Source organism: Monopterus albus, unplaced genomic scaffold, assembly GCF_001952655.1.
Source record: "Monopterus albus unplaced genomic scaffold, M_albus_1.0 scaffold187.1, whole genome shotgun sequence".
NCBI lineage: Eukaryota > Metazoa > Chordata > Actinopteri > Synbranchiformes > Synbranchidae > Monopterus > Monopterus albus.
The window spans coordinates 612,159-638,357 of NW_018128067.1; the positions used below are offsets into that span (position 1 = coordinate 612,159).

Consider the following 26,199-nt stretch of genomic DNA (forward strand, 5'->3'; position numbering starts at 1 on the left):
GAAGTCCTCTTCAGCCATTTCACCGCCAAACATAGAAAACCACATGCTGGAGTCCTAACGACGCCTTGGCCTTTGAACGGCACTTCAACAACAAACTCTCCCCTACCAGCATGTAGTTTCAAACGTGTCCATCATGTCCATATATGTGTGTTTATAACACTGTAGTGTTTATTAGGAAGCATCCCTAGCCGTGACTTCATCAGCTCTTTCTATTGGTCACTTTAACTGCACCTGTTCGCCAATCACACGCTTCGGTCGGTGTGCTCCAAGATGGCGGCTTCCAGTATTCCTTGTGACATATCATCGCACTTGAAAACTACATTTCTGTATCTCCCGACCGTTTATGTTTATGAGGAGGAAGACTAGAAGGAGACAAGTGGGACTGGGTTGTCACCAGTGAAACGCGGAAACGGTTTCCCCATGGTTTGTTCAGGCGAGGCTCCGGTGACGGTGTCGGCCTGAAGGGGGCTGTGTTATCCGAGTATGGCCACCGACAAAAGGATTAATTTTTGGAGGAGAAACCCAAAGGTTCCCGGAAGGTGGGTGTTCGTAATCCTCTCTCTCCCCTCCCTCCCTCCCTTTTCTCCCTCACAACGAAGTGAATAGTAGCTTCAAAGTGAGTTCTTTAGCTGTCTTTATCATAAAATCTTACCGTAAATACTGCAAGAAAAATGGTCACTAGTTGACCCTGTTGTGGTTGTGAGTTTTAACACACTCGCCTTAGGTTTCTCAGGCCTTTCTTGTTTGAGCCTATGTGAGCTGGGACCATCTTTTTCTTCTCTGCTGTTTCTAACTGTTGAGGTGTCAGCTGTCACATCGTCCGCCATATGCTTCACCAGTCTGTGCTGACAGATAGTGACAGTATGAAGTAGCTACTGAGAGAGAGGTGACAGTGAAGGAGACTGCTGTCGTGATGAGGAGCATTATAGTGATCTTAGATTTCTTCTTTTATAATCTCACAGTGGTTTTTTATACGAGTCATAAAAACAGAAGATAAGTGAAATACATCCTCTTTTTGTGGCTAAGATGACCAGCAACTCACCCACAGCACGCTGTTTGTATTTGATTCATAGCTTGCATTTGCTTTACAGGGGAAACAGGAAGGATGCTTGCAGAAGCTATATGGTGAGTTATGGAAGAAATAAAGGAATAATAATATTTTGTTCCTGAAGTCGCAGGAAGCATTCTAATTTAGGCCTGAGCACTAGGCTAGTCCTGACCCCGTTTGGTTCCTCTCAAGTACATTTAAGTCACCATGAAAGTAACCATCTGTAAATAAGTGCAAGGAGAACCCCATAAGATTTTGCAGATACTGTTGCTTAGAAGATATTTCCATAACTCTCAGATACTCTTCCAAACATCTAGATGAATAAATATTTCATCCTCTGCACAACAAAAAAGATACTTAACTGACTTCTCGGATGGCGACTGTTTTCTAATACATATTTCCTTGTTATTTTTAAAACTCTCTAAGTGCCATTTGAAAAGTCCGGCAGACAGTCAAATGTTGTTTAAAATATTGTAGTTCTGAGAAACAGATGTTTACCACTGTAACTGAATTGTATTATATGGCACAGACAGGCTAGTTTAGGCTAGTCCCAGCCTGTAGTGCTGGCTCAATAGGCTTCAGGTTAATGGCTTATAATGGGAAACGAGGACCTGCTGATATTCTTCCACTCATTTCTTTCATTCTCCTCAATCGGCACACTTGTCGAAAATGAAAACTGTTCATTGATAAAGCATGGCCTGTTGCTTATGTGTTTGCATTTATAATGTCTCTTCATGCCTGTGAGAATAAGGAGAGAGGGCGGGGGACTGTGTTTTAGAAATCTGAGAAGAGAGGATCTCTAAGGAGAGGGCGTTGTTGCTTTTGTCTCACACACTGGTCTTTCTCAGACTCTGGTGGATGGAAGGTTGGAAACCAAAACACACACATTTGAACAGGGAAGTGAGAAGCTAGTCTTGCCGCCTGTCCTTGAGCTGCTCCTGACAAAACAAGTATGATCATGGTAAACAAGAGACTCTGGCAGTGCCAGATGATCAACAGGGCTGGTCTCAGCCACCAGGCTTATTGTCAGTTTATTCATGCAAATGTCATAGGTTGATGTTTTTCAGCCTCAGGTATGCAAAGTGACAGTTTAACAACATTTTTCTTGCTTTATGATATTCACACAAAAGCCTGTCAGTGACTTTAAATGAAGCCCTTCATGAGTGAAATTTCAGACACACTTGGACAAACAGCGATGGTAGCTTTAGTGTTAGATGACCACAGTGCTGAAAAAAAGAGTAGTCATTAGAAAATTCCTTTGTCCACAATCAAAGAGCACTCTTCTCCTGTAACTTTGACCAAAAGCTGCCTTCTAGTGACAGTCACTCAGGTACACCTAATGTTTTTTGAAGGTAGATTATTTATTTACAAGACTGTGACTAATATGTGACTCTTGCTGTTAATGCAGACACAGATATGCATATGCGTCACAATTTCCACGCTGTGTGATTACAGCCGGCCGCTGACCTTTGAGCATGCATTTGAGTGTGGTAGAGGAAACGGCTACCCTTGACTTTCTTTGAAGGAAAAGAGATAACAAAAGAAGCATTGTTGTTATTTGTGGGTCTGGTCCAGACTCTTCACCGCATCTGCTTTGAGTCCCCAGAGAGTTGGAAAGAGGCTGAGCATTAAGATTCTCACATCCGCTGAACATAATGCCCACCACAGGGTGGTGACGAACACGGGGGGCTGTGCAAGCTGTCCACTAGTTTTGTTCAATACACACTGAAAGCAGCAAAGTCTAAATAAGACAGGACTAGGGTTATTTAATAGGAGGGTGGAACTGAACTGTCATCCTGTTAAAGGAAGGCAGAATGTGAGGCTGTATTTGCTGACTCTGTGCTTCACAGAAGGGTTTCTACAAAATTCTACAAAAACATTGGCACATAATGGAGACAGATCCCACATTAAAACACATTTTCTGGGTTCCCCAAAAACCGGTCTTTAAATGGTCCAGCGGTCTCGGCGATCTTGTGTTAAAGCTGATGTGTCCGTCCTCGGATATGATCAGTTTCCCAGCAGGAAACCACAGATGTGTCTCCTTCATGTCAGACCTAGTCTGCTTACAGATTTTGTGTCTATTCATGTATAATTTTGTATTGTATACATTTATTCTCATTTAAAAAATATGTACTGCCCACCCACATCATTTGTTTCTGATCTTGTCTTGGCGGTGTGCAGACACATAAAAGACTTCTTTATTTTGTATGCTGGTTTTGTGCTAACATGTACACAGGTGGGGTTGGAGATGCACACTATCCATCTCCTTAGCTTGTAATAACATTGTGCATACAGTATGCCAGCCACATTTCCAACCCAGTGCATGGGCCAAAGTGTCACTCCCAGCTGTGGTGCTTTCTCTTCTGTGAGCCCTCGCTGTTTGATGAGTAATCAACTGATTTTAAAGGAACTGAGCAATTTACTGCAGCTGCACAGGGCGGGAAGATGCACATAAAAAGAGCAACATGTATAAGGACAGGAAATGTGTGTTCCAACTCTCCTCTGAACAGTAATTTCTGAGTAGATCTTCTCGAAAGTCAATCTTTGACTATTGGCGCCAGCTAGGTCAGAGTCTGGGAAGCTGCATGTGTTATTCTGCACAGCAGTGACTGCGTTTTACATCATCTTCTACAGTGTACAACCAGTTTATGGAGCACAGCATCCACCCCTCGACCCACGATTGCGACGCACGTAAGTGTTCCCCACAACTGGATTGTTTGGCATCACGGCGTCCACACTGATGCATTCTGTGTTGACCACTCCCATTTTCAGCCTTGTTTTTGCAGCCAATTGTTTTATGATTTGAGTATGTGAATGTGTGTGTTGCATGCACCAGTACTGTACAAGTGTGACCCATTTAAGAGACTTTCAGTGGGTTATTGCCCATTTGGTTGAATTTGCAGACATGTTCTTTGTTCCTTTTGGTGATATCATCTCATAAGTTCAGTGTATATCATCTACTTTAGCTGCCATCAGTGCAACCCTTACCTGCTTTAATTTTCAGTCTTTCTTTCTCCTTTTCTGTTTGTTTAACATCTTGATCTGTCTGTCTGCAGGTATCACAAAGACACAAAGCCCAAGGTCAACAATCTTAAGTCTAAAAAGGCTTCTAGCTTCCATGAGTTCGCCCGCAGCACCAATGATGCTTGGGACATCGACGATGCTGAGGATGAGGATTTCCTAGGGACCCCTGCCCCAGCTTCATCAAGCCTACACTCGACGTCCAAACAGAACCAGGTGGCTGCAAGACATTATTTTAATCACTGAGCGTTTATGGGCATTGAGCTGATTTGGAGGGAAATGAGATATTTATATTTTTCCTTTGGCCTCTCAGCAACAGCAGCAGCATCAGGTTGGTGACACAGAAAACAGGATGCCACACAGTCTGGCACCTCTTACGACAGAAAGACTCCAGGATGTTCAGGAGGAAGAGAGGGACTGCAGGCACATCAACGGCAAGGTTGTCAAGTCTAATAGTGAGGCCCACCTCAGCTCATCCTCAGGTATGTGGCTAACATGCTGCAGAAATGCATTATGCATTAAGAACCACTGAGCAGCTTATCAGGTGATTCATAGTGAAGGTAATTACAGGCTTTGTCAGGAGGGACCTCGCACTGCAGTCTAGGCTACTGGGATTATGTCCAGCCTTCACCATGTCCCTGACAGCACAATGTTCAGTCCTGACAGTATTCCTCTAAATTCTCCTACCCACTTGTGCACATTTTCAGATGAGAGACAGGTCAAACTAACAATGAGAACATGAATACTGTAGTAGTGTGTGTGACAGTTTATCTTATCACAGTTAAGATGTTTAAACAGTCTGTATGAGAACCACAGACAAATCACAAATGAATAATACTGTGTATCCTGAGCCTCCAGCACCTGTACTGCTGGGCAACAGTACATGACTGTTTGTACTAGGCAGTTCCCATCTGCAGCTGTGAAATTGGGTGATTATGATGAAGGATGTTGCTAAAAGCATCACCATTAAGATACAAATATGACACTGGTGCATGGGCTGCAAGCATGAAGGAACATTTTCATATTCTTGATGATGCAAAAATATAAATGGCTGTGTTGCCTCTGCACTGTGGCCGTTCATGAAGTTAACTGAGAAGGGTCCAGCTGCGGTGTGGAGACCTCCTCAAGTTAGGCACCCTCATGTTAAGTCACTTACAGTGCCTTGCGAAAGTATTCGGCCCCCTTGAACTTTGCGACCTTTTGCCACATTTCAGGCTTCAAACATAAAGATATCAAACTGTAATTTTTTGTGAAGAATCAACAACAAGTGGGACACAATCATGAAGTGGAACGAAATTTATTGGATATTTCAAACTTTTTTAACAAATAAAAAACTGAAAAATTGGGCGTGCAAAATTATTCAGCCCCTTTACTTTTAGTGCAGCAAACTCTCTCCAGAAGTTCAGTGAGGATCTCTGAATGATCCAATGTTGACCTAAATGACTAATGATGATAAATAGAATCCACCTGTGTGGAATCAAGTCTCCATATAAATGCACCTGCACTGTGATAGTCTCAGAGCTCCGTTTAAAGCGCAGAGAGCATCATGAAGAACAAGGAACACACCAGGCAGGTCCAAGATACTGTTGTGGAGAAGTTTAAAGCCGGATTTGGATACAAAAAGATTTCCCAAGCTAAACATCCCAAGGAGCACTGTGCAAGCGATAATATTGAAATGAAAGGAGTATCAGACCACTGCAAATCTACCAAGACCTGACCGTCCCTCTAAACTTTCAGCTCATACAAGGAGAAGACTGATCAGAGATGCAGCCAAGAGGCCCCCACCATACATCACTCAGGTTGTCCCTATGGACCAATTAGAGGATGAGACATCGTACCAGAAACACTGCCAAAAACAGAAGAAGGAAGAAGAAGAATAGCTACCATTACCTCATTAGCCTGGAGGACCATGACATCGATGTTTCTAGTTTTTTGTTGTTGTTTTTTTTTTTGTTTGTTTTTTTAACTTTAGTTGCACAATCATAGATACAACAGGTTTAGCATTACAGTCATGAAGCCACAGAGCACAGATGCATACGATAATGCCGTCTGAAGAATACTCCATGATTTGATATTTTCACTGTGTTATTTTTCTGTTAGACAGCCCTTTCCAATGAGGAACTGAAGCTTTTATAGCCATCTGGTGGTTTTTTTGAAAGGGCTGTCATAGCCAAGATAAAGCGGTGCAGATAATCTAAATATAGAGTACACTCCAACTTGTATCAGTTTTACCACCAGTAACATAACGAAACAAAAAACCTTCTGCTTTACTACGTTTACACGCTCTCACAATGATATGCTAAGGAGCCAACGGTAGCTAACCTGGTCTTCCTACTTCTGTTTTTGGTGTAACGTCTCATCCTCCAGTTGGTCCATAGGGGCATAACTTGAGAGACCTACCATTAGGGAGGCTGACTAGAGGTGGTCTGCACACTGTAGCCAGACCCTATTGAGCTAACTTGCTGTGAGTAAGCAGGTTGTGTAGTTTGTTGGTTTGGGGCTTTTTTTTTTTTTTTTTTTTTTGTAACACTGGGGAGTGGGAGATGAGGTTAAACAAAAAGAACACGCACACTTTAAAACAGGACAAAGTCAAAAAGATACCTAAGGCATGATCAGTTTAAGGCTGAGGTAAAGTTTTTATCATTTGTTTATTTCTTTCAGTTGGTCAAAAATGAATGAATGGATTTGGATGAAAATTCTTGGAGAGGTAGAGTATGGCCCACAGAGCAATCGATTAGATTTTGGTGCTGATCTGCATCATCATGTGGATGCTGGAATTTTGTTAAGAGGATTCGTCACCATTGTGAGACAGGGCCAATTTATAGTTTTCAGTGATGTGACTGGCACAGAGCCCCGGAGGGCACAAAACCCTTCCAACATGGTGGCTGACAGTGGGCACTCGATAGAACTGCAGCACAGGCCTGTTAATCTTCTAGTTATTTTCTATTCAACGGCTAATTGGTAGGATTGAAGAGATCCAAGCTGTACCTAACAACCATTGTTCTGTTTTCTAAATCTACTCCTCCAAGAGAGACAGCGAGCAGCGTTGGTTGAGCGAGCTAGCATGTCAAAGAAGAGAGGGTGCAGCTCCAGCAAAACAAGGCAGTGAATCAGAGAAATAAATAAAACATAATTTTTTGATTCTTTCACAGTGGTTAGGATTTTATGTGAATGTCATCAAAGCAGAGGCTTCATCTCCATGTGTCAGCTGGTGCCTTGACAGTTAGGCCCAAGCATCTCTGAGATGACAAGTATTAACCATAGAAGTGAACAGTGGCAACAACACGGAACATTAAAAGTCTAGATTGACGGGATGGAAAGAGTCCTGCACATGCACATTTTTGGCTTAACTTTGTAGAGAGGGATGTTTAGCTGAACATTAAGTCTGCGGGGACTTTGAAGGCTTAGCTTTTTATTTAATATCACAGTTCCTCTGTGTTTTCACAAAACACTGTAGTGTCTGCACAAAGATTTTTTTGACAATTATTAGGTTTTCTCGTTTTGCTTCTGTGGCTCTCTACAGTTCACTCCACACTACAGAAGCAGCAGTCACTCCCCGTTCGACCCATCATCCCACTGGTGGCTCGCATCTCAGACCAGAATGCATCAGGGGCACCGCCCATGATGGTGCGGGAGAAAAGCCGGCTGGACAAATTCAAGCAGCTGCTGGCTAGTCCCAACACTGACCTCGGTACAGAAGGAGTCCAAACAACACCAGGTTCCCGCCAGCTCAGTCGGCTGGTTTATAATCAAGTGAAATAAAGTGTTGCTGTTAATGTGTGTTGTATATTGCTCTGTTGTGTTATAGAAGAACTCCGGAAGCACAGCTGGTCGGGCATACCAAGAGAAGTCCGGCCAGTGACGTGGAGACTTCTCTCCGTAAGTCTCAAGATGTTGTGCTCTGCATGTTGGCACACAGCAGCTGGTCTCGCGCCTGTTAGTCACAGTTAAATTTTTAGCCTCTGGGTAGCCAGTTGCATTCCTTTACAAAATTGCCTTCATAATATCAGAAGCCTTATCTCTTCTCCTCTTTTTTTCCTCTTATCTCAAATGGCCTGCCTGTTCTCTTCCTTTGAATACACATTGTTCACTGATACTTTCTCTTGTGCTCTGACAGGGCTACCTGCCAGCCAACAAGGAGCGCAGAGAGCTGGTGCTACAAAGGAAGCGGGAGGAATACTTTGGTTTCATAGAGCAGTATTACCACTCCAGAACAGACGAGCACCATAAAGACACATACAGACAGGTAGCACTACAGTTAAAGTTAACAAATCGAGAGTGTAATTTAGACCGCTACAAAGTCAATAAACATCATGTTATGATTTTAACAGGAACACATATCTGTTTTGATTATCTTCAGTAGCATCTCAATAATCTTTGTTCCTGTTAGATCCACATTGACATTCCAAGAACCAACCCTCTGATCCCCTTGTTCCAGCAGCCTGTAGTACAAGAGGTAAAATCTGAACTTCTTCTTTTGTTATAGTTACTTATTTGTTTACAGTTGACAGTCAAGACGCCGTGCGTTGTGACTAGCTGCCGTCTCCTCAGAATAAACCTGGAGGGTGCAAGGATGTCCTGTTTGGCGAATATGAGAGCACCCATAGTTTTCCATAGTTTACCATAGTAGCAGCCAAACTCTGTAGTTACTTTGACAGGATTCCTGGCAGTGTAGATACGTTTAGCACCCCTATTGCATCTGTACAGCTCAGAATAGCATGAGGAAACGTGAGTATTAAAAATGCTTTGACTCAGTGAGATGAGTGGAAATGAAAGGTGCCAGCTCAAGAACTGAAATCAGAATTTTTAGATTTTTTTTTTTGTCTTTATCTGTTTACGCTGAGGTATGACAGTATCCTCTTTATCTGCACTTTATCAGACACAACTTTAGGGTGTATACTACCTTAGATAACTCAGGAGACTGAACTATATGATGTAGAGTTGCAGAGTATTTTGCAGCCATTGAGGAAGAAGCTGCATCACATTACTAGACTACACATGAACTTTCCTCTAAAAGAAAGGGGGGGGGGGGACTCTGCTGAGCGCAGCTTGTTCCTCAAATGCGGTGATTGTATGTGACTTTGCAAAACAGCAAGCATTTGTGTATAGATATACCAGAAACTTGTCACTGCCTTTAATCACAGGCTAAGTAGATCATGGCAACAGCTCTTATTGTTCAACATCCCCAACTTTGACTGGAATCAAAGCAACATACTGTGTGCCTGCTGGATAGTGACAGTTAAGTGTTATAATGAAAGTGATCCCACTGGTGATTTATTGCCTTGTAATCTCATTTTGATGTTGTCTTTCTTTCCTCGGGTGTTTGAGCGTATCCTCTTTATCTGGGCCATCCGTCACCCAGCCAGTGGCTACGTCCAGGGAATCAACGATCTGGTCACACCCTTCTTTGTCGTCTTCCTGTCTGAGTTTGTCAGTAAGTTACTGGTGGGAAACTTGCATACAACCTTGTTATAGTCACACCAAACTGACTCTTGTCATTCACAGTGGCCCCTTTTACACTGCCTGTTCAAGGCAGGAGTTTTGCGCCAGTTTTCCACCGAGTGTTGTTTTTTTTGTTTTTTGTTTTTTACATCTACAGGATAAGCGATATAGTGATGGATGGTTTGTGTGATGCACACAAATTTAAAAGTTAATATTCTTCATAAGAAACTGAATCTGTGTAATAATCAATGTTGCAGACTATGTACAAAAAGTCAGAATCATGTTATAAATGTGCAGGACAAGCAAAAGCACATCTCTGTTCTGTTCATCTGCCACTGTTGATTTGACAGCAACGTTACTTATATGCTTTGTGTTCTGATGGGTGTTACTTTATGCATGGTTATATATCACAAACCATACATCTCATATCTGTAAAAATATAAAACAGGAAAATGAAAATTGTGTAGCTTCTCCCTCATTTTCCTTTCATTCAGCGTCAGTGTTGGAGAGTAAAGGAAGTGGCTACGACTACGACACATTGTCACGTACACAGGGATATATCAGCCTTTTTTTTTTTAACACCAAGTTGAAAAATCCTGAACTATTCCTTTAAGTGTCTTCAGGTTGTTTCTGTTTCATGCAGTGTTGTTTGTTGTTCCAGCGGAGGATGTGGAGAACTTTGAGGTGGCGGAGCTGCCTCTGGACACCCAGAGAAACATCGAAGCTGACAGCTTCTGGTGCATGAGCAAGCTGCTGGATGGAATACAGGTGTGTGTGTGTGTGTGTGTGTGTGTGTGTGTGTGTGTGTGTGTGTGTACAGTCAGTACTTACAGTTTTCTACATTTTATGTTTCAGACTCAACATGAATTCAGTCCATTTTTGACTCATCAATCCACATACAAAACTCCACAATGATAAAGTGAAAACAGGTTTTTGGAGTCTTTTGTAAATGTATTAAAAATAAAAGACTGAAATATTTCAGACTGGGATATTTCAGTGTTTTATTTTTAACACATTAAAATTTGGAGTTTTAATACATGCTTTTATTTTATCATTGTGGAGTATTGTGTGTGGATTGATGAGTCAAAAATGGACTGAATTCATGTTGAGTCTGAAACATAAAATGTAGAAAACAGTCCTTTCCTATCTGACTGTACATATTTTTCTATTTTGAGTGCACACATTTTTATTTTCATTTTATATTTTTAATTTTCTTGTTGCCTTGAAAAACACATTGAGAGCCTCTGTGCCAGAGTCAAATTCCTTGTGTGTTTAAACACACTTGGCCAATAAAGCTGATTCTGATTTTCATACACAAACATCTCACTGAACATAAAACGATAAAATAGGATGTTTTACTTATTTTTGTTTGTTTGTTTGTTTTTTTTCCTCCTCAGGACAACTACACATTCGCTCAGCCTGGAATTCAGAACAAAGTGAAGGCTTTAGAGGAGCTGGTCAGCAGGATAGATGGTAAGTGGGCTCCTGTCAGTTATCATCTGTAAGCTATAGGACACCTTTACTTTATACCAACATAAGCTCTGCTCAACCCTCTATACTTTAGGGTTTGTGCTGCTGACTCCAGGTAAGAGCTATCAACATGAAACACATTTAACATCTTTGTGTTTGTGTGTGTTGTTGTCGTCGGCCTCCAGAGGACATTCACAATCATTTCAAGAAGTATGAAGTGGAGTACCTGCAGTTTGCTTTTCGGTGGATGAACAATCTGCTAATGAGGGAGCTGCCACTTCGTTGCACTATCCGTCTGTGGGACACCTACCAGGTAGAGCAGAGCGTACACAATCATCAATCCTTTACAAAAGAAAGCAATCCAGTTCTACAGCCTGAAGAACTATGTAGCATTCACACTGCTGCAAATTTGGTCCATCACACAATATTTGTTAAATTGGCCATGTTCAAGTCATTTCTCCTGCCTCCTTGTCTTTGCTTGTAAATTCTGAATAACAAACTGCTGTGCAGGCTGAAGCTGAGGGTTTCTCCCACTTCCACCTGTATGTCTGTGCTGCTTTCCTCATTGAGTGGCGCAAAGAAATCCTCTCCATGGTTGACTTTCAGGTATCAGTGCCTTTGTACTTAACTTATTTAAACAGTAATTTAAAATGCTCCAGGGTTTATAGAATTTGAAAAGTTTACTTTGAAATCTATCTGTCTGAAATTCTGTGGTTTGCATCACCCTCTTAAACCCCAAAGTGTAGGTCCGAGTTTCACAGTTTTACTTTTTTATGGACACTTGAATTTTGCTCATTAGAAATACCCTTTCTTGAAACATGGCTGACAGAACATAACCTGACAGGACAGCTGTCTGAATGATTCCAATGAGGTTGGATTTGCTTTATGTTTAAATTCAGTCTTGAAATTTCCAACTTGAAAAGCTTAATTTGTTTTTGTTGAAACTGAAATAGTTTGTATTTCCTGAAGCTGGGAACAAACGTTGACATTTTTGAGGAGGTCATATGGCATGACATCACCACATCCACTCTCAGATGCTGGGTTAAAAAGACTTGGGAGAGAGTTACCTGCTGTGTTAACTAGATTACAACTAGCTCAACTAGCACACAGTGTTGCAGCAGTAGCTCGATGTTTCTTTGGTAAAAGATTTCACTGATACTTATCAGTACAAGCTGCCAACATCTTTTGTTCTTTATTATCGCACAAAGAAACAATTATGGAACTGTGACACTAACATTCAGTCAAGTGCACAAGAGAAACGAACTGAAAGGTTCTTTGTGTGGTAATAATTACTCTACTTAATATAATGCGTGCACTTGCAAATATCAAAAATATTTTCTGTGCCTAAAATATCCCATCTCAGGAAAGATTAAATTTCAGAACTGGGTGACCAGTAAGACATTACTTATACAGGTTGCAGCTAAATTACATTGCAGCAGTGGGTGTGTGTACCTGATTCCATAATCTGAGCTATTAGACAAACAAACCCACAAATTTTATATATATCTGAAATGCTATACATACTGTTATTAATTGCTGCCTTCCAAAAATAGTGTCAGTGTCTTGAAATAATTGTCTGTTGCACTTCAGGGCCTCCTCATGCTACTGCAGAACCTTCCTACAATCCACTGGGGTAACGAGGAAGTGGGTCTCCTCCTGGCTGAAGCCTATAGACTGAAGTACATGTTCGCAGATGCACCCAGCCACTACAAGAGATAGGCCTGGGGCCTCCACATCACAGCAAGCGCTGTACCTTTAAACAGAAAATCAAACTAGACTGTCACTGGATGGGTGCAGGATCTGAGCTAATACAGACCTGGAGAGAGAGTGATGTGTTCAAGTGCAGCTCCACAAGACCAACAGTATGTGATCTCAGAGCCACTGAACTTATCCTGTGAATATGAAGTCCACACTGGATTTAAGTTTATGGTGCAGCCACAGAGCTCAGCAAATATGAAACTATTTGCAGTGAGTATACTGCATTGTATCACTGGACTGTTACAGTATAAACTTGACAGCACTCAGACAGCGCACAACTCCGCCAAGGCAGCTTCCTCATAATGCCATTATACCTAAAAGCATTATTTCTATGATAGCTTCACCCTCATAATGATTCCTTTGGAACCACACTGGTATCATTAAAATGATATTTCCCTGATGGCGGTTTTCCTTAGGATGTAGGTCAGTAACTTTTGAAGATTCATCAAATCTGTTGCCACCCTACTGAATCAGCAGAGTTTCAGCTAGAATTTGATCTTTGTTGCAAGGCTGTAGCATTGTTTGTCATCTCCCATAGCCAGTTTTCCATGAGCCCTGTAAATCATAACATTCTGGATCAGCACATCTGGAATATTGCTTGTAGACTTTGGTATGTACTAGATCTTGCAATTTTTGTCCAAGCATAGTATGCACTATGTAGGGAGTTAGAAGCAAAAATATTGAAATCGGCCCTATTTCGCAATGGTGAGGTATCCTTTTTAAAAAAATCCAGATCATCATCCAGATCCAGGAAATCATGACCTCCTTGGTGGAGGTAATAATCACAGCTGTGCCATTGTGGTTTACTTATACTGATTTTGGTCATGTAACATTGTCTCTCAAATGAAATGTACACGCTGTAATATACAGGGATGATGAATGTTTGTGAGATCATCCTTTTAGTGAAAGTATCTACAGATTCTATTTTTTGCAGAATTGTTTTATTAGTTCTACAAGGGGAAAATGGGTGCACACCAGGCAATTTTAATAATTTGCCATTTTTTTTCTTTTTACTTATTTAATCTGAGTTTTTCAAGCTGTTGTAAATAAGATGGCCTTTGGGTTTCCCCTGCCTTTTCAGATAATAGAGCTAATTTGTGAATAGACATATTTTGGTTTAGAGTTAACAAGTCCGCGCCGTACAATCAACCTCAAACAGTCAGTTTAATTTGACTTGTACTTAGTTATAAGAGCTAAAGAGTAGCAAACAGTAGAGAAAGTCATTTGGTTTCAGTTTGCCTTCCTGTTATTACAAATCAGCTGTTCAAGATGATTTTTTTCTTTTTAATCAGCTCATATATGTTAACTGTGGCAAAATTTCAATTTTATTGCCTCAGAATAGATTGGGAACAACAGAGACCTGGTTAATGTAGCTTAGAAATTTCCTGAACATGTCAGCTGAAATGTCTGAGATTAATCAAAATTTTATTGTATTTTGAATAATTCTGATATACCTTTATTGAGAAATGGTGGCACCACAACTGGCACGAATTGAGATCAGTAACAACTGGTTTGTTTTGGCCTCAGGGTGCATAACAATGAGAGCAGTAGTGTTTTAGCTGACCCTATAATAATCTGTGAAGTATCTATAATAAGGTCTGAAATGGATTAATGCTTTGTTGTCATTAAGGCTTGGGTTTTATATTTGCTTCAGGTCAGGTCTCTCTTGTATCTGTGACCTTTCCCCAACGGTCACAGATAACAAGAGATGGTTTTATTTTTGAGTGAGGGGTGAATATGTATGTTATTGCTCCTCTACCTTCTTTGCCAGTGATAATTATAACACAATGTATGTTTAGCCTTTGGTACTTTCCCTCCCTCTGTTTTGTTTTTTGGGGTTTTTTTTCTGTGATCATTGGTTGGTTTCATTTTGAAGCACTTCCTGTGTTAGGCTGTAGTAAAGTTAAAATCAGATTTGCTGTCTGGCTGTTACAACAGTTTGAGTTTAGAAACATCTTACATGATTTTAAAAAGTCTTAGCTCATGTTCAGGTGTAATTCAATCCTGAAATGTGAAGGTTCAACCACAGAGGTCCTTTATGGCAGTGTATCCAGGAAAGGGCTACTTAAGATACTGTGGTACTTAAATTGAGTGAAATGTATTTTAATTTTTTGAAAGATCTAACACTGTACCTAGCATACCTGATTCTGGTTTGTTCACTGTTGGTTTTTGCATTGTTGCATTGTCTATAATCTGGTGTTCATCAACTCTGTTTTAATTAACTGAAACCTTTTGAATGTCTGTGCATGTTACAGTCTGTTTTTGGCCTAAAGCTAGGCTTTCTTCATTCAGGTGCACCAGCTGACTGTGTCCCTGCCATGATGGCATCATTCACTCCATGCTGTTTTTATGTAAAGCTCGCGTGCCCTTAAAATATGACGCTGATGACTAAAGGCTGACAAAATGAAAACTTAGTTTGTTTTACAAATGTTTATGCTGTTTTATCAGTAATATGCCAAATCTTTATGGGCCAATACAGTCTGTTTTAGAGTGCTTCAGTACTCAGTGCTGGTTTCAGCCTTAAATTAAGAATTATTAATTACTACAGTATTTGCTGTAAATAATATTTAACGTTTTGTTTATATTAAACAATTATTCTTCATTTTCCATTAGTATGTGTGTGTTTGGGGGGCTATATTGATCAGATATCACTGGTTTTATATATGAACTGTAATTTTAGGCCTACCAATAAAACCTTGCTATCATTTTGATTGCAACAAATAAGTCAAAACAAACTAAAGTTCATGGATATTTGTAAAGTAGTTAAGTGGTGGTCGTTTTAACCCATATGTGTTTGTGTTTTGGAACATTTTATATGCCGAACTAATTTAACAGTTAATTTTTACGATGAACTTGACAGATGGTACAGCTGTGGATGCATTTTCAAGTCCTGTTTTGCATAACATTAAGTATACAGTGAGTTAAACTGTGAGCTGCAACTTGGGCTCCAATTTTTGCCTTTCTTTTTACTTTGTGGTATATGAAGTATGCCGAATTAGCTATTAACAAATCGTTTTTGCAATGTACTATTAGATGCACTGGCAACTACTGAATTATTTTGATAGTAAAAATTATTTAAAGCCTGATGATTTTCAGTGTTGCACATTATCTCATAATTACAAGATCTTTTCCCACGATTAAGAGAAAAAAAAATCTCATAAATATACGATAGTTAATCACAATATCGACAGAAGATCTTGCCATGCTTTCCTTTGGCTGATACAATGCCCTTGCGTAAATATTATCTATTTCGTGTTTTGTCACGTTCGTCACGTCCATTTCGCTATGGATTATGGGTAATATCCCGAACGAAATCTGGTGAAGTCTGCAGCCTAACTCCTCAGAGTTCCCCAAAAAGTCTGTTCAGGTTTCTCGTGGACGTGTTTATTTGCAGATTTCGACCAGACGAGCACAGCCTTCCGCCGTGACGGAATTCCCGGGGACGCGTATACAATTCCGGACATTTGGGTTCAGTCGAACTTCAGTTTCACTTTTGCAGCCATGCTCCGGAGGTTTGCGTCAACAAAACCAAACGTTAAACGCGACATACCGCCTTGATTTGACTTTTTGGCAACATACCAGTCGCAGCAGATTTTTCTGAGTACCAAGGTAAACTGGTTTGGCGAACTGAAATGTGCCTGTGTGGCATGTTAGCGCAGCTAGCTACGAGCTAACGATGGCGAAGCCAGTCTGTAGTCGTCCTGACGTGTTCTAACGTTAGTAACCTCATTGCATTGCAGCATTGTTGTTTCTCATTAGAATGACTACTAGCTGTTCACTCATTGTGTAACTAGCGCAGTTTCTGTGTAATGCGGTCCGGCTACCAATAACGGTATCAAGGTAGTGCAAAGAGCTAACAAGGAGGCACGCTTCCCCTTTCCCTGTCAAATCTAACTATACGCTGTTGACCGCTCTGTCAGGCAATAGCAGCTTGGTGCCAGTCAGCTTAAGTACACGTTCATTCTGCTGAGGGCCTTGGCCTTTTTGGCTCTTGGATTTGTGTAACTTCCAAGCTAATGATTCAAACTTGTGTCTCCACTAAAGCAGGATGGAAGCTTGGTGAAAGAGGAGAATGGATGGAGTCAGTTGGAGCAGCACAAGGGCCCAGGAATCGTTCGACCGCTCAAGGATGGCAGCAGACACTCTGTCCAGGCTCGCCAGCTTCATTGCTGAGTCCAAACAGCACACAAGGAAGGGGCAGCAACCATCCCACTTACCCACATACGTCTGTCAAGAATGTGGTAAGGGCTTCCCTTATGCATCAGATTTGTTACACCACCAGGACCTAAAGCACACATTACCAAAGCCTCACCGGTGTCCCTCTTGTGGCCAGGAGTTCTCCCTGAGGTCAACCCTGCAGCTACACGAGTGTGATCACGATTCCTCTCTATGTGAGCTTTGTCATGGAGAGTCTCTGCTTGGTTCTCCTTGTCCTGCATGTACGACTCACACCTCAGATCCTGGCAAGCTGCAGGACAAGGCGCTCCACCGCCAGCCTCACCTCCTGGACAGTAGTCCTTATGCATGTGCCCCGTGTGGCAGAGGCTTCAGCCAGAAACAGGCTCTGTTGCACCATCAGCAGGCTGGTTGTAGTGAACCACCGTCTCCATCTGATGTAGTTGATGCCAGTAGCCTTCCAGATGATTCTCCTACAGCATCTGCAGGAGATTCGACTCGCTCTGATTCTTCGGACACCCCTGGGCCCAGCAGTAGTGCTATGAATGTGTGCCATTTCTGTTTTAGAACCTTTCGCACACCAGTTGGACTGCAACGTCATAAACAGACCAACCATACAGAGAAGCAGCTGAGGGCTCCACAGGGACAAAAGAGCAAAGGAAAATGTACTGGTGGAGAAGTGAGAAATGGAGTGAATGTCACGGTCAATGAAGATCCAAATGAAAGGCCAAAATCCAAAAAGAAGAATCTTAGCTGTCGCTCCTGTGACATGGTTTTCAGGAACATCTCTAAACTCCACGTACACAGAAAGGAGAAGCACAGCAGGGAGAAAAATGTTAGGAGAGAACCCCGGCTCGTCATCAGCAAGCGCAGGAGAGGCGGCACGTATCCCTGTCAGGTCTGCGGCAAAGTCTTCCTCCATCATTTGTCACTTAGGGCACATTACCGACAGCACACAGCCTCAAGCTTCGCCACAATCAAAAATGAAAGCCATTCTGTAGGATGCGCTGCCAAAGACTTAAAGTTCTCAGAGGACAGACCAAATAAAGGCCAAACCAGCCAAGCAGATAATAAGACTGTTCGGACTGGTCGAGGGAGGCCCAGGAAAGTGGCTAAGTTAGAAACCAGGGTCGGTGATCCAGGGCAATGCATAATAGTGCCTGAAGTGAAAGAAGAGGAGGAGGAGGAGGAGGAGGAGAGAGAATTCCCCTGCCCATCTTGCGTGGAGGTTTTCGCTCTGCAGTCCCAGCTGAGGGAGCACGTGGAGCTCCACCAGTCCTCTGTAAACAGGAGGCAGTGCAGTGTGTGCACAAACGAGATGGACACCTGCAAGTGGCCGGGCTCAAAGAGGCAGAGGCTGTACCACTGTGTGCCCTGCCAGCAGGGCTTCTCTGCTCTGGACTCCTTCCTAGAACACTGTCAGAAGCACCTGCGAGTCAGGGTGGAGGAGGACAGTGTCACAGAGAGCAGTAAAGCCTGAGCCACAGTTTGAATGTTATCAGCTATTGCCTTTTTTTGCCTTGAAGGGTCAGAGAGTGCAGAGTGAAATTCTTGTTTATTAACCAGTTAATCAATTGAGCATTCAGAGCAGCTTACTTTTGTACCTACCCTGTTGGTTTAATGTCCATACCAACAGATCTATGGTTAATGAGAGAAGATTGTTAAACAACCATACCAGGATTTTTGAATGCTTTATTCTGCCCTTTTACAATAAATCACATAGTTCACTGCCAGTTATTTCCTATAACTTACCACAATTCTTTTTAGATTTTGAAATGTTTTCTCTAATCTGGATGGCCATCTGTACATTAATTTGTGTGCGATCCATCCTCGTTGAACGTTAGTTTTTAATGTCACTGCATTATTAATATGTTTGAAAATGGGTTTTTTGCAGTGTTCATGTCTCTGATTTGAGACTTGGAGCACAACATTGTGTTCATGCTGTGGTGAAATCAAAGCAAATGTGGGCATTGATTTTAAAAAAGTCATGTACTGTACATATACTGTATATGCTATTGCATCAGTAATGAATTTTCCATGTGAATAATGAATTTCAGCTTTATTCCAACATGAACATAACACAGCTGACTAAACAAAGCCAGCGTGTTCACTTTGCTGGATTACTAGCGATTGCAGTTGATTTTCATGCTTTACAGAAATACACTGAAACCTGTAGCAGGCTGAAAAGTTAAAAACAACATGCAAAATCATCAGTATGTTTCTTTATTAGTTTGGAATTTTTCTTCTAATGTCTCTGACCTCTTCATATACATCAGGACCTCATTTGATAAAAAGATGATCTTAGCCCTTAAACTTATAGTGGGACTGAGGTGTTCACATTACTGCGGACAAACAAGGGTCTTGCGCTTTGTGTTCCATGATGGTTGGCGCAGAACCTCAAGTAGATACCCCTGGGAGCACTGAACAAAACGGCGCCACCTTAGCCAAAATGCTAGCAGTAGGTCACTACAGTTTAGAAGCTTAAACTGTGTTGTTTTAAAACAGTCTTGGTAGCGGCATTTGCATGCTGACATTTCACTAGCTAAATATTTTGGCTGTCTTTATCTGGTCTGGGTATGAAGGCAATATGATTCTGTGTCATGTGGGAAATTCAGAAACACAAGCAGGCTAATTAGATTCTCATCAATTCAGGCATTGTTCTGTGCACACAAAGGTCAACACAGCTGAGGCCAAAGTTTCAGCACACCCCCGCTCCTGAATGTCCACCTTGGCGTGTGAGGCTCACCACATATACCATGACAAGGCATGTGCAAAACCCATTTTTCCACAATACTGTGAACACGCCTTCAGCCAGGGGCTTTTTGTGCAGGTAGATCATGTGCATAGCCGTGGTACGTCCTAGCCAAAACACTGTCAGATGTGCTGTGTGCTACTGTTTTTGCACTAGACATCTGGGGCACTTCAGCTTTGTAAGGTCCTGTATGTCTTCTGCTGTATTTTACTAATTTGTCCTACACTTTTGGCAGCAATTAGTCCCAGGTTGGTGGGGGCTCTGGTGTGTCATGTGTTAGGTTGTCACTCTTGAATGTTGGACTTGGGTTTTTGTAGCACTGCTCAGAGCAATAGGTGGAAGTTTTGTGCATTTGTCAACTGGAAAGACTGGAAAGGATCACCAGGAGTGGAATAAAATCACAGGAGGAGAAATGTAATTATGTTTTCAGCATTTTTATGGCCATTTGGAGATTGCAGCATCCATCCGTTATCTGTACCACTTATCCTGAACAGGGTTAGATTCCAACAGTTCGTAGTTGTTATTGCCATAGTCTATAGAATGAGCAACATTTTAATAATAATCACTTTTTATTGGCCAAGTATGTTACACACACACACACACACACATACAAGGAATTTGTCTCTGGTCCAGAACCAAGGCAGCCATCTGTGGCACCAACTCACACACCCATGGCAGCGCTGTCCCTGCAGGGTGTGGCTCTGGCCATTGGTAGCAACTTGGGGTTTGTTGTCTTATCCAAGGACATTTCAACATGTAGACTGGGGAGAACGGAAATCAAACCGCCAACCTTCTACTTGGGAGACAACCGAGCCACAGCTGTCCCTTATCATGTACAGTTATACCCTATACACTCTTTTATTATGGCCTATTTTTATGCTGGGTGACATTGCCAAACTATGCAAACTGACTGATGGCAGCCCTTCGCTAAGTCTCTGATGCCTGATACATGTGCTCTGGTAAATGAACAAGAATTAATGTGATTTTTATAAGCTACTTTTCAAAGTGCTACTGTGAAAGTGTAGAAAATGATTGAATAGGCTTTGACTCAACTTTTTGAGGTCTTTTGTAAATTACTTTATGGCTCTTGAGTCTTTATAAGTAATTAAAACATCACACTTCTCAAGGGATGTGCTGTTTGTACTTTATACCAATGCTGTGAATGCAGTCATGTTTTTCTAGCAGGTAAACTAGGTAGGCAGTAAGCTCCAGAACCCTTTACATTAAATATCTTTAACTGCAAAATCCAAAGTATACAATCTGTATAGGTTACTCTTTACAGGACATATGTTAACATGTTTCAGACTGCAGTTGAAAAACAGCAGAATGATAGTAATTACTGACTAGTGGAGCACTAGTTGTGGCACTACAACATCAGACCTTGTATGGAAAGATATTTCCCTCTTTATAAACAAGCCAGCTGTTTTTGGGTGGTGAGAAGTACATTAAAAAATCATAAATAATAATGAAACAAAATGTTGTCCCATTCTGTGTTGCAAAAATATTGTCTGTGCAACAAAGTCAAGTTTTGTGTGAAGCAAATTTTGAGTTCAGAGGTTAAATCTAATTTGTTTTGTGCTAATGTGCAGGGAGCACTGGTCACCTCCCTGCCTGCTTGAAGTGTCTTCAAAATCTGATAGAGGAATATCTCCTATTTTATAAAAACTGCTCAGTTAATTATGGAAAATTAGCTATGATGATGATGGCTTTTTTCTTTATTTCGTTACCCTTGTTTTTATGCTTAGAAAATACCCGAAACATATACTAACAAGAAGAAAAAAAAACTAACAAGCTATGTTCTCCAGTCCTCGTGGCGGCGCTGTGTGGAGTTAACGCGACGTCCGTGGCGGAAGTTTGCTGGTTCACTTCTGCTCCTTCGGTGCACGCTTTCCCGCTGCGGTTCTGCAAAACGACAATTATACGAGTAACTATCGCCGTACAGAAAACAAAGACAAGATGAGCAAAGCGCACCCACCCGAGCTGAAAAAGTAAGTTGTCGGGTTTGTTTAAATTAAAGTTGTTTTTTTTAATGTTTTATAACAATTGCTTTGTTTGCAAAAGAAACAAGCTAGTAGCTAGCTTGCTTGACAGAGCTATGTATCACCTAGTTAAGACAATATTATGTATCATATCTCGTTAACTTAAGACAATGTTATTTTTCTTTTTCAGGTTCATGGACAAGAAGCTTTCATGTGAGTATAGCTAATAAGTGATATTCAAGCTCACTCAGAGTAATATGGACAGTTAACGGCACGTTGAGAAGGAACCTACACTTGTTTCATTTTCTGCGTAGTTCAACCTAAGTTAGTTTGGTCTGCTTTGTTTTAACTGGTTCTGAAGCAGCCTCCTACTATTAAACATAAGATGGTGGCACCTTTCATTATCAGGCAGGTTTCTACTTATTTTTCTTTATTATTCAAATAATGATTTTGGCTGCAAAATGTCAGAAAATAGTGAAAAATGCCTGGAAATGTATTTAGAGCTTTGAGAGTCAAACGCACAGGGGTTTAGCTAATGATAACTGACAAAGAAAAGCATCAAACCCTCACATTTAAAAAGATGCAACTAGTGCATGTTTGGCATTTTTGTTTGAAAAAGACTAAGTCAGATAATGGATTATCACAGTAGTTGATGATTATTCAGCAGAGACTGTACTTCCTACGGGTGCTCAGGAAGAACAACATCTCCCAGAGACCGCTGGTGTCCTTCTATCGGTGCTCCATTGAGAGCATCCTTACATACTGTATATGTGTATGGTATAGCAGCAGCAGCACAGTGGCTCAGAGGACGCTCCAGAGGGTCATTAATACGCCCCAGGAGATTGTCAGCTGCCCTTTCCTCACTCTGGAAGAACTACACAGTTCCCGCTGCCTCAAAAAAGCCCAGAACATTCACACCCTGGACGTTCACTCTTTGAACTGTTGCCGTCAGGTAGACGGTTCAGAGAAATCAAATCAAGGGCCGCTAGATTCAAGAATAGTTTTTACCCAACAGCAGTTACCACACTCAATGCTGCTCAAATATAATATGCCTGTGTGTGTGATGGAAGTGTGAGAGGTCTGTTGTTTATTTCATTTTTCTCGCGGTTAAGTTTTTTTATATGGTCTTATTTCATATGTTATTTTTTTTATTGCTGCATCGACTGGAGGTCACTCTAAAATTTCGTTGTACGTGTTACAGTGACAATAAAGGATTATCTTAATTGTTGCTGCCCTTATAAAAATTGTGAAAGTTCAACAAGTGCTTTATAAAGTATCAGATCTACTTTAAGTCCCTTGTTCGTATTAGATTAAGGCTCCTACCTCTTTACGTTCACCACAAAGCCCCATAGACCAACACAGACCTAAGATTTAGTGCAGATAATCTACATTAAGAGTGGCTTTTAAAAATAACACCTTTGTGTGAAATATACTCATGTCGATAATAGGGCTGGACCCGAATATTTGGATATTTGTTTGGTGGGTAATCAGTTTTCAATTTTATGCTCGTATTCGAATATTCAAATTACCTGTCCAGCAGAAATACAACCACCATGGCGTCACTTTTCAGCCCCCTTTGTCCTCAGTTGTCAGTATCGTTCAAAAGCCACAGCGATGTCAATTCTGGTTTTACTTCTTGCAGAATACAGTGTTAGTTGGGGACCTCGGGTTCATGGTTAAACAGCTTTAGCCTTGGCTCGTAGCGGTAACTAGCCTTAGAAGTCCGGGCCCTTCCAACAGGGGGGAAGTGAAGAGGGAGGCCAGATAATGTTCAAAACAGAGGCTTTATTCTGTCTTATTAACACGAACACTGCATGTGGCCTTTGATGCCCAACTAACCACATTACAGTCCTATCTACACATAGAGCTGACTGGTGTTTGGCTGCATGTAAAAGGAGTCTGTTCTGTGTGGCAGTCTTCTTGCTCTCATTCACACACAGGTTGCATCTTCTGGCAACTAAACCAACACTACCTATAAGGCTACATGCCTTAAAGGGGTGAGTGCACAGGCAGAGTGTGTGCAAGTAGGAAGTTAGGTTGACAGACAGGCCAATCAGTGGTTTTGCTTGGGACGAGTAAAATTATTGGTCAGTTGTTTTTCAGCCCTGCTGCTGTCACTGCATTTAATGTATTCATTGCCATCAGGATGAAAAGAGAAATTCAATTTATGTTAGTTAATGAAAACTGTTCAGTGCCTAGTAGCTTTAATAACATACAGTAAAACCACAGTTTTACATGAGCACAGACCTTGTGGCAGCTGAGTTTTTCCACTAACTTAACGACGAACAGGACTAACTGACACATACTGTGGGATAAACCAAGTTCATGATCTTAAGTGTTGACAAAGGTTGTGATGACATTTGGTCCCTAAAGCTGAATAGACAGCAGCCTGATAACAGCTAACTAGATAACTTACCTTTACCACGGGCTCGCTGTGTCAGCACAGAGCAGATAAACATCTTGTGGCTGGAACTCAAACTGTCCGTGGACGTCGGGGGATTTAGCATGTTTGAGTTCTGGTACAGGGAACATTGCTGTAACCTTATGCCGGCAGCAGGTGGAATACTGTAAGTGCTAGCTAGTTGACTGTATAGCTCCCAATTTCCACCATGGATCCAAACCGAGGTCATAATAAAAAGAAGGTTATTTTAAAATCTAGCCCATATTTATTAAATCTAACCTAAAGTATCATTTAATATCTGTCAAAGCACATTTATCGGGCTTCAGGAATAAAGACCAATTTTGAATGCATGCGCAGTTTGTGGAACGGATGTATCATCTGCTCAACACATTATGCCTGTGACCCAGTGACATATTTTGACAGGTCACTGTTGTAAATTCGTATTCATATTGAGAAAAGCAGAAACTTAAGCTTAACCTACAAGTTTACAAAAACAGTTGTGTACAGCTTATTAATTTATACACAACCATAGACCAATACGCATGCATATTATTGCCAGCTGTATTACCTCATAGAAAAAGTATTAGCTTGCAGTTCATGTAAAGTTATAGACCAATATGCATGCATATTATTGCCAGCTGTATTACCTCATAGAAAAAGTATTAGCTTGCAGTTCATGTAAAGTGAATGCAGTTATTTCAGGTATACTTACTATCTGATCAGTCCCAGTTGCCTCATATATGATTCACTCATATGTCAAGATTACACAGTAAATCCTTTGAAAACAGGGTGGACTTTTGAGCCTAAGACTGATCAGTGGCTTCTTTTGTCCTTAGTGAAGTTGAATGGAGGCCGGCACGTGCAGGGCATCCTGCGAGGGTTTGACCCCTTCATGAACCTGGTGGTGGATGACTGTCTGGAGATGGGCCCAGGAGGACAACAGAACACCATCGGCATGGTGGTCAGTACTTCTCCGGCCTCACCTTGGTGCCAGTGATGCTGAACTCTGACAATATGCACAGATAGCTAAACTGATAATGATGTCAAAAGTGACCTAAGTTTGTATTTATCAGGTATCAGAGTAGCTAATCACTCTGAACTGGCCAAAAATTTTCAGTATGTCATATTTTTGGTCCTGCTTGTAGAAGTGTAGGGCCTATGAATATACAAAAAAAATGTTCTCATTTTTTTGCCAGTTAGGAGTTATTTCTTAGGCTGAGATGCTTGACAAATACAGTCTCGGATCATTAAGTCAGTTGTAACATGAAACCTTGAGAATTGCTGTTTGATAAGCTTTCTGTGAATGGTTAGGCTAGGCACTGAGGACACCACTGGAGAGCTCTTTTCTCATTAAACTGAAATTTCATTTTGGTTTTACTTAAACCTTGAGGAAGTTCTGTGTAACTATCGAGTTAATGTTGTGGTCTCATGTCTTGCAGGTGATCAGAGGAAACAGCATCATCATGTTGGAGGCTTTAGAGAGAGTATGAGAGAGGCAGCGGCGGCTGCAGAAGGGAAAACGAGTCACATTGTGTCAAAGCAGTTGTTTGTCTAAGATGTTGTCCTTAGTTTTTAATTTGAACATATCTTGACCTGTGTAACCTTGTGAATAAATCTGTTTTTCTTTGTATTTTGTGTAACTGTGTGCTACCATCATTTTACAGGGAAGGTGTTGACAAATGTTTCTTTGTTTTTATAACAAGAAGATTACTGACAATATTAACTTTGAATTAAATGAGAATTTAGTCAAATATTTGCATGTAGAAAATTGATTATCACACTCCACTTCACCTAAGAATCTCAACTTGAGAGCTCAAGACCATTTTGAGGAACAGTGCTGCAAGACTGCTCTGTTATGTCGTAGAGGCCTTCATTATAATGTGGTGGACTTCTATGTATTGTTAATTGAAAATGCTATCATGTGGCTGTATTTTTCTTGATACATCTAGACTGTTTTATGCTTGTACATGATTAGAAGAAAAGGTCACTGCATGGAAACAGTAAAAAGATGTTGCTTTTGCAACATAGCTCATTTGCCCCTTCAGACCTTTTTGCCATTTTAAACAAAACATTGGGGGTAAATTTGTGGTTTAAATTTAAATATATCAGGATGTTTTGTGTGATGAGAAGAGTTATGGGTAAAACAGTTGTG

At 41.1% G+C, this 26,199-nt stretch overlaps 3 protein-coding genes across 14 annotated transcripts in view; all 3 read left to right on the top strand.

Moving 5' to 3' along the window:
• The window catches only part of tbc1d22b (TBC1 domain family, member 22B), a 16,537-nt gene extending 1,148 nt beyond the window's left edge, over nucleotides 1-15,389 (top strand). Inside the window, exons 1-14 of one of the 7 annotated variants that reach the window (XM_020617256.1) lie at nucleotides 163-539; nucleotides 3,683-3,739; nucleotides 4,105-4,285; nucleotides 4,383-4,551; nucleotides 7,593-7,760; nucleotides 7,878-7,948; nucleotides 8,187-8,315; nucleotides 8,460-8,525; nucleotides 9,398-9,503; nucleotides 10,173-10,279; nucleotides 10,909-10,984; nucleotides 11,167-11,294; nucleotides 11,492-11,587; nucleotides 12,572-15,389. In XM_020617256.1, the coding sequence (XP_020472912.1) occupies nucleotides 484-539; nucleotides 3,683-3,739; nucleotides 4,105-4,285; nucleotides 4,383-4,551; nucleotides 7,593-7,760; nucleotides 7,878-7,948; nucleotides 8,187-8,315; nucleotides 8,460-8,525; nucleotides 9,398-9,503; nucleotides 10,173-10,279; nucleotides 10,909-10,984; nucleotides 11,167-11,294; nucleotides 11,492-11,587; nucleotides 12,572-12,700 (1,539 nt within the window). In that variant the 5' untranslated portion in view covers nucleotides 163-483 and the 3' untranslated portion in view covers nucleotides 12,701-15,389. Of the gene's footprint in view, nucleotides 1-162; nucleotides 540-655; nucleotides 1,126-3,682; nucleotides 3,740-4,104; nucleotides 4,286-4,382; nucleotides 4,552-7,592; nucleotides 7,761-7,877; nucleotides 7,949-8,186; nucleotides 8,316-8,459; nucleotides 8,526-9,388; nucleotides 9,504-10,172; nucleotides 10,280-10,908; nucleotides 10,985-11,166; nucleotides 11,295-11,491; nucleotides 11,588-12,571 lie in introns of those variants that run through there. The other 6 variants (XM_020617255.1, XM_020617258.1, XM_020617257.1 and 3 more) reach the window with 6 other exon arrangements.
• A 603-nt stretch (nucleotides 15,390-15,992) lies between these two features.
• Nucleotides 15,993-20,236, top strand: LOC109969961 (zinc finger protein 227). Of its 6 annotated transcripts, none has more exons than XM_020617208.1 (3): nucleotides 15,993-16,348; nucleotides 16,784-16,980; nucleotides 17,073-20,236. In XM_020617208.1, exons 2-3 carry the CDS (start codon nucleotides 16,816-16,818, stop codon nucleotides 18,393-18,395), a joined length of 1,488 nt encoding a protein of 495 aa, XP_020472864.1. In that variant the 5' UTR covers nucleotides 15,993-16,348; nucleotides 16,784-16,815; the 3' UTR covers nucleotides 18,396-20,236. The 6 variants fall into 6 exon arrangements, with proteins under 6 accessions (XP_020472864.1, XP_020472865.1, XP_020472860.1 ...); XM_020617209.1 differs by having other exon boundaries at nucleotides 16,787-16,980; XM_020617210.1 differs by lacking the exon at nucleotides 15,993-16,348 and adding an exon at nucleotides 16,360-16,455 and having other exon boundaries at nucleotides 16,787-16,980.
• Nucleotides 20,237-21,500: 1,264 nt separating this feature from the next.
• snrpg (small nuclear ribonucleoprotein polypeptide G) lies at nucleotides 21,501-25,684 on the top strand. Its single transcript, XM_020617212.1, has 4 exons — nucleotides 21,501-21,655; nucleotides 21,837-21,859; nucleotides 24,884-25,008; nucleotides 25,487-25,684. Exons 1-4 carry the CDS (start codon nucleotides 21,624-21,626, stop codon nucleotides 25,535-25,537), a joined length of 231 nt encoding a protein of 76 aa, XP_020472868.1. The 5' UTR covers nucleotides 21,501-21,623; the 3' UTR covers nucleotides 25,538-25,684.
• The last annotated feature ends 515 nt before the right edge of the window (nucleotides 25,685-26,199 follow it).

What these genes read in the sequence shown, in the direction of transcription:
- LOC109969961 (XM_020617204.1), top strand. Translation starts at nt 16,812, where the DNA reads ATGGATGGAGTCAGTTGGAGCAGCACAAGGGCCCAGGAATCGTTCGAC.
- snrpg (XM_020617212.1), top strand. Translation starts at nt 21,624, where the DNA reads ATGAGCAAAGCGCACCCACCCGAGCTGAAAAA. An exon ending in CATGGACAAGAAGCTTTCAT is followed by an intron (nt 21,860 to 24,883) that starts GTGAGTATAGCT and finishes TTTTGTCCTTAG; the next exon opens with TGAAGTTGAATGGAGGCCGG. An exon ending in AGAACACCATCGGCATGGTG is followed by an intron (nt 25,009 to 25,486) that starts GTCAGTACTTCT and finishes CATGTCTTGCAG; the next exon opens with GTGATCAGAGGAAACAGCAT.